At 38.9% G+C, this 15,883-nt stretch overlaps 1 protein-coding gene across 2 annotated transcripts in view; it reads left to right on the plus strand.

Annotated features, from left to right (window-relative positions):
- Nucleotides 1–15,883, plus strand: part of KCNIP4 (potassium voltage-gated channel interacting protein 4) — a gene marked incomplete at its 5' end in the record, with an annotated part of 525,330 nt that overhangs the window by 482,034 nt on the left and 27,413 nt on the right. For both annotated transcript variants that reach the window (XM_082653963.1, XM_082653962.1), the window contains one exon: nucleotides 8,703–8,772. In XM_082653963.1, the coding sequence (XP_082510089.1) occupies nucleotides 8,703–8,772 (70 nt within the window). The remainder of the gene's footprint in view (nucleotides 1–8,702; nucleotides 8,773–15,883) is intronic.

The following is a 15,883-nucleotide window of genomic DNA, read 5'->3' on the forward strand; positions in this document are numbered from 1 at the left end:
TTGTTGATAAAAAACCCTACAGACACACACCTGAAATCCTCTTCTTGTCTTGTCCAATTCATCAGGTTCCCTTTCGGTGTATCTCATGGGTTATTGCTGCATGTTCTTCTAAGTGTCCAAGATGCTTTCTGGTCTCTGCTTATGAACTCGTACCCAGCTCGCTTTAAGTGTGGTCTGTAACAATTGTACTGCTTAAGAAGGTAACTTCCTCTAAGATGGCCAACTTACCTGCCATCTATTTTTGCCAGAAGAATGGATGCTCTTCTTATTTGGGGAACGATGTGAGTCTCCCTCGTTTTCTTCTCTGGTCTGAGTGCCCAGTGTCCAGTCTTCGTGTTCCCTTTTTGTTCCGCCCACAGTCTGCTGTGCTACTTATCAAAGATGTCAGTCTACTTCCTTTGTCAGAAAGAATAACTGAAAAAACAGTCTCTGGATGCAACATGGATGTCATTACATTTCTGTGGGTAGAAACCTTAGGTTTTCAACTTAAGCACCTCACAACCATTGTCATGTATGCCTTCCTTGGCAGCAGGAGTAGGTGTGAGAGTTGATGAAAAACATAGATGCTTAAAAGATGTGACATTTTAGATATCATAAAAGGGTTCCCAAGGAGTTATTTATTTCACAAGGACTTTTACTTTTTCTCCATGATATTTTTGTACCATAATTCCTTTTTTTTTTTTTGATTCCTGAAGAGGTATCTCTAAATGTTTAATAATTGTTCTGAACCTGAGGAGATGGTATACACTGAACAGAATCATTTATGGGAAGAGGAGATTTCAGCCAGTGGAGTAGTGGACAAATATTAGCAAGAAAATACATCTGTAACCATTTCTAGAGCATATCACTGTAACCATTTCTAGAGCATTCCACCAGAGTTCTGACAACTTTCGAGGAAATGCTGAAAGCCTTTCTTAAGAGGTAAAAGTATAGGAACTCACAATGCACCTCAGAAAATAATTTCTTTAGCAATTTCCTATGCATACGTGGATCTCCCTTCAAAGCACCATTCCCAACACTTTTCATGGACTACTTTATTTCTAATGTACTCATCTAAGCATTAGTAGGGAAAACTTTTCCTTAAATTAATGAATAAAAAGTCTCCTGGGTTTCTACTGACATTTATTTCCAGTATGGTAGCCTTTATTCTTCTCAGCTGTCATTTACAACTGCAGTATTCCCCTGCCTTTGAGGGTAAACTCTGATGATATTAGAGAGAGCAGATTCAATTTATAAAACTAGAGGAGGAGGCATAACTCATATCTGTTTTATAGGCTCATTGCATTATATCAGACCGGTACTCTACTGGGTTCAACTGCTTTGATGAATACCATTTAACCTTGGTATAGCCATGTTGAGGTTACAGCGACTCTCTGTATCATGGAGTTCTGCTTACCAAATTCTAGATTATTAACATTATACTAACAGCTCATATTTAATGAGCAAATACGGTGCACAAAGAAGAGGACTAAGATAATAACATAACGTGCATTATCTTACTAATTCTCATAACACACCTCTGGTGTCAATAGTTATCCCCGTGTTACAGAGGAGAACAATAGGACTTAGATGAAACAATTTGAAGCTATGCAGCTTTTAAGCAGAGGTTCAGTACCGTCCTTCTACTTCACTCCAGAGCCCAGGAGCATAAGCATTTCACTAAATTATTCTAAATGCTTCCTGGCAGAATGATACCAGCTATTGTATGGACATGAGGGTGTTTGCAATGTCCACACATCAGCCTAGACATCAGGAAACACAGACACAAGGTAAGGCTCAGCAGCCCACTGTGTGGTTTATGGCAATTCCTGTAACCTCAACCTCAGTCTCCTTGTTTTTAAAATGAAGCCATTGGACTGGATTACAGGTATTCCCCGCTTTTCAAAAGTTCTCTTTATGAAAGACCTGTATTAGTACCTGTTTTCCCTAATCAAAAGAAGTCTGAAGAGGATTTTTCACTTTTATATAAAAAGGAGAAAAGTGAAAATAGCATTCAGCGTTCATTTTGCAGCTAACTGATATAGAGGCTGCACACCTCAGGCATAAAGGAACACCACCAATCTCCTTCCCTAAGAAGAACTACACTTTGCATCTCAGCATTGAGCCTCCATAGTTGTTTTTTTAAAATAGATCTTTTTTGGAATATAATTGCTTCACAATACTGTGTCATTTTCTGTTGCACAACAAAGCAAATCAGCCATATGCATACATATATCCCCACATCCCCTCCCTCTTGAGTCTCCCTCTCACTCCCTATCTCACCCCTCTAGGTCGTTACAAAGCACGGAGCAGATCTCCTTGTGCTATGCAGCTGCTTCCCACCAGCCAACTATTTTACGTTCAGTAGTGTGTATATGTCGATGCTTCCCTCACTTTTCCCCAGCTTCCCCCTCCCACCCCATGTCCTCAAGTCCATTCTCTATGTCTACCTCTTTATTCCTGCCCTGCAACTAGGTTCATCAGTATCTTTTTTTTTTTTTTCGATTCCATATATATGTGTTAGCATACAGTATTTGTTTTTCTCTTTCTGACTTACTTGACTCTGTATGACAGACTCTAGGTCCATTTACCTCACTACAAATAACTTAATTCCATTTCTTTTTATGACTGAGTAATATCCCACTGTCTGTCTGTGAGCATCTCTGCTTTATCTCAACTTATTTTCTGCACACATTAGCAAGGTGTGTCCTAGGTAATTGCTTCTGTGTTTTCTGCCATTTCAGCTTACAGAAGGTTTCATAGGAGCACTCTACTTTTGGAGAGCAGGGGAAACCTGTATCTCTAAAGTTGCTTAAACACTCAAGTTTCCTGACTCTGTGATCAATAGACTAGGCTCTGCCATTTTCTAATTATGAGAACGTGGGTAGTTTCTCCCTAACAGTTTGCTTATGTAAAATGGAGGTAATGCTAGCATCTGTCCATTCACATGAGAAAATCCATGTAAAGCATTTAACACAATGTATTAACTTATCATCATCATCATCATGATGCTAATTATTCTTATAAAAATCTCTTTTATTAATACTGATATTAGTAGCAGCAAAGTAATCATAGAACATTTACAACTGATCTTGACACATTCTCATAACCCTACCTAAGGGAGCTGAGAAGAACACATCTACAAGGCCCCAAAGGGCAAGCGTCTCTTCACCACTTGACAAAAGTATGGCAGTTACGTGCTGAGAAAATCTCATTCCACATTCATTGCATCCTGATCATATCATTGCAAAGGGTTTAAGAAGCACTAAAGGAAACTCGCTGGTCATAACAGATACATTTTTTTTTTAATTTTTAAAATTTTTTTCTTAATCAATATCCCCAGTTTGGGTTGAAAAGTCTTCCTTTTGCACATGGCTCTCTCCAACACAGCCATGATGGGTGGCTTTGGAGGCAAACCATGTTGTGCACCAGAAGGCCACTTTCTCAGTCCTGATGGAGAAAAAGATGATAATCCAGAAGGCTAACATCGCAATGAATGGAGTCAGGGAGGTTGATTCCACTAATCTTTAAATTCCATAAAAGCAAAAATAAAATTAAAAAAAAATTCACTTCTGTTTCTTTGTTGCCCAGAACAGTGCTTGATGCACAGAAGGCACTATATAACTATTTGTTCAAAGAATAAACACATGTGTGCCTCTGAAAACAATGTGATGCCAACAGGTTTCTTCATTTTAATCTCTGCAAGCTTCATTTTCCTCACCTCAGGGTTAGTGAAAATGTTAGAAGAGATGATGTATGTAAGAAGGCATTGAATGTACCTTCATTAAATAGCTATGGTGATGTGGTCCAGCAGCCTGCCATCAAAGCATCCTTGTCTGCATGAAAAACTTGCACATCTGGAGGGATCTGGACAAATGCCTTGATGTCCTCTGATAATTTTCAGAATGATGATTAGATTCATGAGGAAAGCAAATTACTGTTGCTTGTTCATGGGATTTGGTGAGTGTCAAATTACCACGTGACTCTGGTCAGCAGCCCCTCTCAATGTGAAACTTTCTCATAAACAAGTGGTGGTAGCACATATGGGTACAGCCTTTCTGGAAATCAATGTGACTGTGCATTATGAAGAGCCTAACATAGTTTAAGCCCTTTGGTCTTTTGAGTCTCCTTCTGGGATTAGTTGTAAAGAGAGAACCACAGGCTCAATCACAGATATATGCACTAGAATGTTAACTACGTTGTTATTCCTATGTAGTTCAAAAATATGCTGAAATCCCCTAAATATCCAACAATATGACAAGTGCAATGGACACATTATTATGCAGCCATTAATAATGATGACATGGAAAATGCTCAGGATATTTTGTTACAGTAAGAAAAAAGAAGATGCAATACTATATTCTTACATTATTCTAATTTTATTTGTACAGCATATTAATACATGCTTAGATAGAAGACTAAAATAGTTTTACAGTAGCATAATTAAGGGTAATCTTTAGTTTTTTTTTTTCTATAGACAACATATATTCATGAAATGATCACTTGCTAATAATCAGATGAAATGTCATTAGAAAATATAATATAGAAACCATAAAATTTATAGAAGGTTATAGCAACTTCTCAAAGTATATACGAGTGAAGCTTTCCTCACTCTCTCTAAAGCTGGGAATTCTACTGCTTCTTGGGTTCTTCCTCTTAGAGTAAAGAAATCCTAATTAACAAATTCATACTTAGATATCTAGGCCTTACTGCACTTGTTTATTTGAAAATGTCATCCTTTAAAAATGACTCCAGGGGAAATGAAAAGAATTTATATGGCTAAGTGATATGATGATGGTTCTATTAAAGCATCAGTGGGAGAACTATTTCAGAGCACAGACATTTGGAGCATTTTCAAATAAGGCTCCGAGACAGACACTGCTAACAGTTCACCAAGTTTGTCTTCTTATCTTCTTCCTGGGCACATGAGCCTTCTCTTGTGGTTTGGGGTGGACATATTAAGTGATTTCTCACTAAAAATATAAGAATGGAAAGGATATGTACCACCTTAAGACCTGGTCCATAAACACCTTTAATACTCACTCTTCAATGTCTTTTTCTCCTTCAGATTAAATGATCACATAGACGCCACATGACGATGGCCAAGCTTTCATTAGCCTCTGTCCCTTAAGAACTCTGATCTGTTCCCCACCCTCCAAGACTGTTGGATAAGCAAGAAATATACTACATTCTTTTAAATTTATATATATTTAAGTTATATATTTGGGAGCATGTTTGTTACAGCAGCAAGAGTTAACCTAACACAGCCACATCTTTTATGGTATACACTTAGCTGTACGCAGGGCCTCGTCAAATTCATTCTTAATGGAGAGGTAGAGATACCTCTTTTGTGCAGAAATGACTTCACAAAACTGGTGAGGGAAGAGTTAGAGAATAGATCATTCATACCATTTTGTAAATCACTAGAGTCTTAAAAAATCGGATTAATTTTTTTTTACCTGAAGGTAGTAAAATGAATTGCTTTCCCATAAGAACCCTTTAGAATAAATAAAAGATCACCATTCTATGGACTGTTATTTTTGTGTGTTCTTTTCTGTTGCTTCTGACCTTTCTTGTTCTATTTGGATGTAGGTCCATGACGGCACAACATTTAACTTGTTTATTGCTGCTGCCTTGTTTCCCAGAAAAGTTCTTAGAATAATAAGCATACAGTATGCATGAGTTAAAGATGTAAGTTAATGTAATAAATATAAGATGGATAAAGACAGATCCACTTGATGAGACTTACCACCCTAAAACTTGACCAGAAATTTTTGTCTTTTTAATTTTAAAAAAATATTTTTATTTATTTATTTTTAGGGCTGCGTTGGGCCTTAGTTGTGGCATCCAGGATCTTTCATTGCGTGCGCGGGCTCTTTGTTGTGGTGCACAGGTTCCAGAGCACATGGGCTCTGTAGTTGTAGCATGCAGGCTCTTTAGTTGAGGTGTGAGAGCTCAGTAGTTGTGGCACGTGGGCTTAGTTGCTCCACAGCATGTGGGATCTTAGTTCTCCAACCAGGGATCAAACCCACGTCCCCTATATTGGAAGGCAGATTCTTTACCACTGGACCACCAGGGAAGTCCCTGACCAGGAGTTTTTAGTTGGCAGAGAATGGATTTCGTTTGACACAGACATGTGATTAAACATAAAACAGACATATGAGACCATCAATTTCTGAATTTCATTTCACATTATAAGATATATCTATCAAATACATCTAGAGATTAGAGACAGCTGACAAGTTTGCTGGCTGCAGGTGTCCGTTCATTTCCCATCTTTGTCTCTGGCTAGAATCATTTGAACTCCAAGGCAAGTTTCCAGCTTTGACCTTGCACAAATTCACCACCTGATGGCAGACAGCCATCTATTTGTTCTCGCCTTCCTATCCCCAGCAGATGGCTCAGAGATAAATAGCCAATAAATCACAATTTCCATGCATGAGAGGGTCCAACTACAAAGTGCTTATTTGCTTTTAAAATTGGTTCTGTTGCTGCCAACTAGACAGAGTCATTTAGTCAAAACTTTTGAGTGATGAGCTATCTACATGCCATCTTCTTTCGTTTTGGAGTTGTAGCTGTTGATTGTTCATTTGCTTATGTATTAGTTAGGATTTGCCAGAGAAATAAAAACCAATAGATGTGTATATATACAGAAAGTAATTTGTTTTAAGCAATTGGCTCACATGATTGTGAAGACTTAAAATCTGATGGAGGAGAGAGACAGACTGGAGACTCAGGAACTCAGGAAGGAATTGCAGTTCAAGTCCAAAGGCAGTCTGCTGTAGAACCAAGAAGAACCAATGTTGCATATTAGCTCCCAAGGCAATGTGCTGGAGAATTCCCTTTTGCTCTGGAGAGATTAGCATTTTGTTCTATTTAGGTCTTCAACTGATTGGGTGAGGCCCACTCATATTATGGAGGGTAATCTCTTTTACTCAAAATCCACCAACTTAAATGTAAATCTCATTCAAAAACACCCTATAGAAAGATCCAGAATAATGTTTGACCAAATAATTGGGCATTGTGGCCCAGATAAGTTGACATGTAAAATTAACCATCATAATTTGCTTGCTTGCTTTTTTCCTAATTTGTTGTTGGCTGTCATTTTTTGCTCCAATCCTCTTAGGTCCTTGGGGGTCATTATTTCCACAGGGCTTATTTCATTCAAAACCTTGTGATGATCTGGAAAGTTCCAAGCTCACATTCCAGCTCTCCCACTGGCTAGCTGAGTAACAAGGAACTTTTACCACATAGCCTAGTTCTTCCTCAGTGAATAGAGATTCCTAAGTCATAGGTTTATTACAATGATCAAATGGGGAAAGTCCACATTGACAAGCTCTATAAACACAAGTTCACATTGAAACTACTATTCGAAACTGTGTTTATATATCAAAGGTACTACCTTTCAAACCAACAAAGGAAAAAACAGAAAATTCCTCATGTGAAGCACATTATAGTTGTGAATAACTGGCTCATTAGAATAAAGAAAGATCAAATTAATACATCAAGTTTATTCATGAAGGGACAATGATTTTTAAGAGTTAAGAAAAGCTTTAAAGACCACAAATGATTTTTGAAGGTCCCAGTAACAGTGTCAAATTTAAAGTATACAGAATATTCATGTCTAAAGGCAGGGAAATGGGGTCCTGTGAGAACTGAAGCAAGGGAGCTCAGGTAAGATGCACCTGTTCACAAGAAGCTACTCAGAAGAAATGGATAGAACTTATCACTTCCCTACTTTCAGTGTATGATTAACGTCCCACATGTGGTTTGATGTTGGATTATTTTGTGATTGTCAGTCTCCACTGCTCAAGGAGTGTGTCCAGTTCAGAATCCTGACCAGATTGTTCTTGCAACTCCAGAGAGTGAAAGCGTTTTCGCGCTTACCTCAGTCTCAAGTCCACTTACTTAGTCCTGATTTCGGCATCAAGGCAGATCTTTTCTAACATTTTAGATTGCAGCTCCTTTTACAGAAAATGCCCAATCTCAGAGGGGTACCTTTACCCTTTGGTCCCACCAAGTCAGTAGTCCAACATTAGTGGAGCTCCCAAGGTCAATATCCTTTAGTCTTAAATAACTCCAACCATGGGACAAAGGTGGCAATTCATTATGTTCAGGCCTGTTTCTTTTCAAACCTTCCTCTCCAGAAATTCAACAGATCTTCAGGTCCTGCCTTACTCAGAGTTACTTATTACTAACAATGTTATCATTCAGTCCTACAATCTGTTAACAGAAATTAGTAACTATTTCTGTTTGAGACTTGTTGGGCCACCTTATACCCAAAGGGAGCACAGCATTTTCTCATTGAACTAAAGATTATGGGGGTCCAGCACATCTCCAGAGGATACAGCACCAAGACCCAGCCAAGACCACATCAGAAGCATCTTGCAATGTCCTTGATATATGAAAAACGAAGTAATGTTTTCCTACCTCGTTGATAATATACATACATGTTCTTAAAAACAGCAGTGTGTTTTTTTAATGTGTCAGACCAGCTTTGATGCTGATACTAGGCAAAGATTTTTACAACAGCAACTTTTTTTTCAGTCTGTGAGAACTGGAACAAAGAGAAGTTTATAGTGTGCTTTTTTTCTTTTTGTGATAATGGGTGGATGGGGAACTTTCTTGCTGCAGCTTTGCACGTAGGCAGTTCTATTTCAAATGGGCACAAAATCAGTTTTATGAACACTTTGCTCATATTGCCTCTCTACCACTTTCTCTAGGAATGCCCCAGCGGGGTTGTCAACGAAGACACCTTCAAAGAGATTTACTCGCAGTTCTTTCCACAGGGAGGTAAGTACAAATGTGGACCAGTGAATTCTACTCTCAGTTAGAATTATGCTTGCAATCTTGAGTTTGGTTTAATCTTTCATGGCATGACTCTACATTTTTCATCTTTATGTCAGAGAATTAATACACAGTATGCAGTGCATACGATTCTCAATACATCATAAAAGTGAGCTACTTACAGATTATCAAATACCCTAGAGTTCACTCTTTAGCTTAATGCAAGCAGTATTCCTGTGTGCTCGATACCACATCTCTCAAAGGCGCAGTGCTTTCTAACTATGATGGGTGAGTGCTGGATATGCCACAAAGCTTTCACATGCATTATACGTCTCATTCTCCCAACTCTCAAAATTAGGACAAATGGAATTATCCTCAATTTTCGGATCTGAAATCCAGGGCTTAGAGAAGCTAAATGTTTTGCTCAGAGTCACACATCCACTAAGTGGCAGATCTAGGTTAGAACCCAGATTTTTCTGTAACCTCATCTAATATTCTTTCTGCTCTTCCTCTCTCTTTCAGGAACTCTCCACTATCACCCCTATCCCTGCATCTAAGAAAATTAATACCACCCTAGACATTATTTTAATTGGAAAGAGAACAAGGAACGCATAATGATAATACATACCTGTTAGAGACGAGTGAGAGATATATTTGCCACTCGACCTTATAGTCTCTCCTTCAATCACTCAGCAGGATGCCCAGCTCACACTTGTCCTGCAGCCTGCTCTGTGTCCAGCTGTGTATTAGGTGCTGATGATGTAAGAGGGGTGAGATGTGGTACCTGCCCCAAAGAATGTTAGAGTCTAGAGTAGCAGATGAACAATGTCAACAGAAAAAAATATATGTGAGGATAGGGGTTAAAAATATAGTATTATAAAAGCACAATGTAGGCACAGTTAGACAAGCTGAACAACAGGGAGGAAATAAAAAAAGTCTATCCAGATAAATTGAGCCTGAGCTGAAGTAGCCACCTTTCATCACGTATCTAATACGTGTCTGGCCTTGGCATGTGTTACCCATCACCTCCCAACAACCCGAGTTATGGTTCTCCCTTTCTAATGAATGTGGAAACTAAGGTGCAGAGAAATTCATCCATTTCTTTGCCATCATCTTTTCACTTCAATTCCACTTAAAAGATCCACCATCATCTGATGCCAAAATAACTGCTGTGGTCTCTGAACTAAGTCTCCCTGATTCCACCCCTCTTCTCCACTCCCCAGCCATGCTGTATTTTCAACATGAGCCAGAGTAATCCTGGTAAAATGTAAGCCAGGTCGTCTCACTGCTCTGCACAGCATCTTCCGTCCACTCAGAGCATAGGGCAAGGTCACCGTCTCCTGTTCTATCTCTGCCTCGTCCTTCACTGACCCTCCCCTTCACTCACTTTATTCCAGAGGTCCTGGCCTCTTGCCCTTCCTCCAGCACAGCAGTCCTGCTGCTGCCTCTGGGCCTTTGTTTTTTTATTTTATTTTTTATTTTTGGCCGTGCAGCATGTGGAATCTTAGTTCCCCACCCAGGGATTGAACCCACACACCCTGCAGTGGAAGCTTGTAGTCTTACCACTGGACCACCAGGGAAGTCCTATCTCTGGGCCTTTGAATTCACTCCTTATTCTCTCTGCCTGGAATTCTTTTCTCCCGAATATCCATCTCAATATCTCACCGCCTCTGCTTTTATTCAAATGCCACCTTCTCAGTGAGGCTTCCTCTGGCCACCCTGGCTTAAATGACAACCCTACATATCCCCCAGGCCTTTTCTTTATGTTTCTCTTTAGCTCTCAAGAGCATCTAATAATATATATTTCATTTGTTTGTGTTGTTGCTTACTGTCTCTTTTTCCACTAGAATGTCATCTCCAAGGGAACAAAAGTTTTTGTCAGCTTTGCTCACTGCTGTGTCCACAGGTCGTGGAACAGTGAGTGACAAGTAGTTGCTCTAGATACTCACTGCAAAACAGGGTGAATGCATGGATGAACGAATGACATCCACCTCACCATGGGATAATATCTGTAAAAGGAACTTTGAATGTATACAACACTTAAATATTAATTATTTCATACAAAAATTAGATTCACTTTTGGCTTTAGATATTTAATAGGTTGAAATTGAAATTGAAAATTTCAATTTTGGGCATGGATTATCAAACTAGAAAGTTTCACTTATGATGGACTTTTCAAACAATTAAATTAGAATTCGGAGAAAACACAGGGTGACCCACTATTACATGAATTTGGGTACATCATAGGTGACAACTTCCCTAACCCCATCTCATTAATAACAGCCCACAGACAGGTATTGGTCATAGGGTCTGATGCCAGGATTGTAATGGATCCTTTGTCTGAATTGATAAGGAATTTAGAATATCATTTGTTTAACACATATTTCTAAATTATTAAAAACCATGGAATTTTTTAAAAGAATGATGTTTACTATAAACTAAGTGTCTGACAATATATTGATAGGCATTAATATCAAAGCACTTAGCACAAACGGAGGGTGCAGTGGTTAAGAATCTGCCTGCCAATGCAGGGGACACGGGTTCAAGCCCTGGTCCGGGAAGATCCCACATGCCGCAGAGCAGCTAAGCCCGTGCACCACAACTACTGAGCCTGCGCTCTAGAGCCCGTGCTCTGCAACAAGAGAAGACACCGCAATGAGAAGCCCACGCACCGCGAGGAAGAGTAGCCCCGGCTCGCCGCAACTAGAGAAAGCCCGCACACAGCAACGAAAACACAACAGAGCCAAAAATAAATAAGTAAATAAATAAAAATTAAAAAAAAAAAACACTTAGCACAAATGGAAATCTTTTATTTTTTGATTATCTCAAATGAAAGTTATTACATGCTACAAATTGGATACAACTTCACATTAAAATTTTATCCTCATCTGAAAAATAACATTTCAACATTAGAGAACATCTACTTAAGCACAATCCTTTGCAAGGGATTCTTGTTACAAAGTCCAAAGGGATTTGTGGAAAGATCACTTTTGCACTCTTAAAAATTCATTGATTATTCCTGTTAATTGAATGCATAAATCTAAAAGCAGCCAGCATTACTGAAGGAAATGAAATATTTTTAAAAATGATGACTTGCAATTTTAAAAATTAATATCACGCATGCAAATTGTATCTTGCAGTGCCGCTAGAAAAGGGAAAATGTCCTAAGGAGGAATGTATTCTCCGATGGCAGGCAAATCCATGTTATGGCCATCCTCTCATTTCTGTGTAGTCATTTATTTAGGTTGATGGCCTGAAAGCAACAGATGTCTCTCATTATGAGTCGTAATAATGATGGGTCCATAAATCACAATGTCTCACAGTTTCCTCCAGGGAGGTTCTTTGTCTTATTGCCAGAACCTTCTGCAATTTGTACTGTGTCAGGCTCTTTAGTTTTCTCTACTTCTTAGCAAGATGGTTTACCAAGCACGACTTGTTTGGAGTTCTGGATGTCAGCACAGCTGGACTGAACAGAATCTTCCTGTTCGAAGGGATAAAGTATGTCTCCTATAAAACAAGCCGAGAGGAAATGGCTTGTTTGTGCCATTACCTGTATCATTACAGCAATGCTTTTCTTTTTTTTTTTCTCTTCGGTACGTGGGCCTCTCACTGTTGTGGCCTCTCCCGTGGCGGAGCACAGGTTCCAGACGCGCAGGCTCAGCGGCCATGGCTCACGGGCCCAGCCACTCCGCGGCATGCGGGATCCTCCCAGACCGAGGCACAAACCCATGTCCCCTGCATCGGCAGGCGGACTCTCAACCACTGCGCCACCAGGGAAGCCCAGCAATGCTTTTCAGCGCCACGTACAGGGGAAACCTTAGCTTAGAAACTCTTAGCTCACCAGGCATTTTTAAAGCTCATGAAAATTCCAATTTCCTGGGCTACTCCTGCTTCTGTTGTAGGAATTTTGCATTTGCTTTGACTATACAAGGCACCTGATAAACAGCAACTGAAGGAACGAATCAGTGAGCTTCAGTCAGAAGAATCTAAGTCAACAAATATTTATCGAACAATCACTGCGTTCAAGACACTTGAGGCACTTAGATGAGCTCCATGGACATAAAGGTTTAAATTTTTTTTCCAAATAACTCCACCCACTGAATATCCTTCTCATGCGCAGACAATATTTCTAGGAATTTTCAGGGTGATTTAGAGAGAGCATACTTAACAGAGACTACCACTCATGTATGTGAACCTGCCTTACTGTAGTAACATTGCCATGAATTGTATATTCAAATGCATTAATCTAAGTCTGTACCTTTTGCCTGAATTCAGGTGGGAGTAGGGGATTTGTGGTGGAAGAAAGAAATCAACCAGACTGATTTCAACCACAGACCTGGAACATGATAATCAAGTGTATTTGTTTAAATATTCTGAAATGTATGTGTATCAATGGCCTTTTCAACCAAGGGATTAGTTGGTATCGTCACTGTGTCATAATTGGGTTAAAGACACTGGACTAGGTCAAGAGTCCTGAGTTTACAGATAGACTCTCTGCCCCCACGAAAATGTGTGACTCAAATAGCTTATTTCTCTGGGCCTCAGGTTGTTCCTTCACCAGATGTGGAACAGAAGAATCCTCATGTTTTCCTTCTGTTCTAACATCCTTTATTTCTAAGAGTTAGTGTGGGAATGTCTTGATTTCATTACCAACTCTACCGTTAACTAACTAGGTGACCATAACTACGTCCCTAACATTACCTACACCCACTTCCCGCCTTTGTTAAATGTAGATAAATAGCTAAATGGTATCCAAGATCACTTCCTATCTTAAGACTCCACAAATTTTGTCCCCTAACTGTAAAATTTCAACACTTAATTTTCAGCTTCACAAGTAAAATTACAGGAAACTGAGCAAAGTCATCAATATGATACTCAGTAACTGTTTTTGTTATATGGAAGGAATTATGGTCAAAGAAGACTGTCAGCTCATATGGGAAGAGCAGAAACCATTGCCATTTCTTTTGAGCCCTGAACTGTACTGAAATCTAGAATCCAGGATGCCAGTTATTCATCCTTTTAGCAAATATTTACTGAGTATTTAAGAAGAGCACAGTCAGATGAAATCAGACCAAGATGGTTTTGTGGACAGTTTCCTTTCTCTCTACAGAATCCACCTCTGTGCCCAGTCAGACACTTCCAATGCCTTATCTCCTTCCTCTCACCCCATCAAAGCTAGTAGCATCATTCCCCTTCTTTAAAATCTTTCACTGTCTCCAGATGTCTACTGAAGAAATCCAAACTCTGTCAGAAACTCAGTACCATTCATGATATAATTGTACTGGTTTTCACTGAGCATGAAGTTCCATTAGGTTAGAACTTCGGTCACTTAGATACACAATTGAGAGTTCACAAAAAATAGAAATGTTTTCAGGTGAACTGTATTAATCTGTAAAAAAAAATTTGATCACATTTATTTAATAATGATAGCTAATAATTAGTGAACATTTAATATTTGCCTAGGACTGTTCTAAGAATTTTGGGTATAGTACCTCATTTAATCTCTTTATGATGACTCTCTGAAGTACATATTGTTATGATTTTGTAGCTGAGGAAACTGAGTCACAGAGAGGTTAAACAACACACCCAAGGTCACACGGTTAATAGTTGGTAGAGCTGAGATTCAAATTCGGGCAATCTGACTCCACTACTGTATTAGCAACCTCTCTCCGCCTGGTATATGTAGGTTAGAAAACTGGCTTCACTTCCAGGAAACTTGCCAAGGTACATTTAGAGGAAAAAGACGTCCTCTGAACCACATTAGGGAAAACCTTGAGAGTGTGTGTCCCCTGTGTCAAGCTTTAAACTAGAACAACCTCATCTGAGAAGGATGGTAATTATTGTATGCCTACATTATCTTGTGTTTTAAGTTTTTAAAAGTTGCCAACATCGTTTGTTCTGAGCCATTATTCACGGTGCGTTCTGCTTGCTGAGGTAAAGGCACTTACTCTTACTGTATAAATAAAGTAACAAGAGACCTGCTTAATGAAGCTCATTTTAAAATATGCAAAATCCCTTATTTTTTCTTCCCTGAAAATAAGTTTAGCATACCATCTGTCAGCTCATTTCTCCATAGGGCACTAAATAGTTCAAGAAGTCTACGTAAAAGTACTGTTGAGAGCAAAACAACTTTGCAAATAGACTGACAATTCTTGATAATTCTATATGGAACTTCCCAACAATCTCAATTGATTGTAGTCAAAACCCTGGTTTCATACCCGAAAGGGCTTCTTCCTGTGACCAATAAACACAAGATAGACATCCACTCTACAAACAACAGTTTTACATACCGTTAAGGCCCAATTGTGGTGCCTGTTTGGCTCATTGTAAACAGTGTTATTAATTCATACGTTTAAAAATAAGTGGTTCCTCACATCATATTTCAAGATAAGAGGTGAAAGAAAGTACCACCACCATTTTGAGAAACTGAGTATACAATTTACCTTGTGAAATATATGGCCTGCAACAGAGTTAACCATTGGGGTGAGGCATTCAGGGAAGAAAATCCATACACAGGCCATGGATGCTTGAGAGCTAGGAGAGAAGTTTGCATGACCTCTGACCTCTCTCTTATTTGGGGAGAGCTATTCTCTACTCCTGCTTCTATGACTTACTTTCTTGACAGTCTTCAAAAAGCAGTTCATAAAGTAAAAGGCGAACAGAAGTTTTGCTAAATCCCAGTAAAATTAAAGGTTAAAAGTTATAAAATAGAAATAGATGAGGTTTTAAAAAGAAGATATAAGGCTAGAGCCAATGAGCTAAAAGGTTATAATTTTTTAATATAAAAGAGGTTACAATAAAAGGCTAAAACCCATGAGATGAAACATTTAAAAGAATCACGTAAATTTGATCAAGGGTCAAGCACAGAAGCACTTAAAAATGAAAACTGTGCACTAAGAAAAGAACACAATAAGAAAAATACATATACTTTAAAAATATAAAGCCAGAAATTTCAGAGATTAGGGAGACAAAGGAGAAAAATGGAAGGAAAGAAAAATTAGAGGGAAATAACCTACTTGAAGCAAACTCAGAGGAAGTGTTAGATTTCAGAGAACTTCAGTATCATTAGGTACCATCGTGTGGCACTGGGACAAGAGAGCTGTCCAAAGCTGTCTAC

This window comes from Grampus griseus (assembly GCF_964374135.1).
Source record: "Grampus griseus genome assembly, chromosome: 4".
Taxonomy (NCBI): domain Eukaryota; kingdom Metazoa; phylum Chordata; class Mammalia; order Artiodactyla; family Delphinidae; genus Grampus; species Grampus griseus.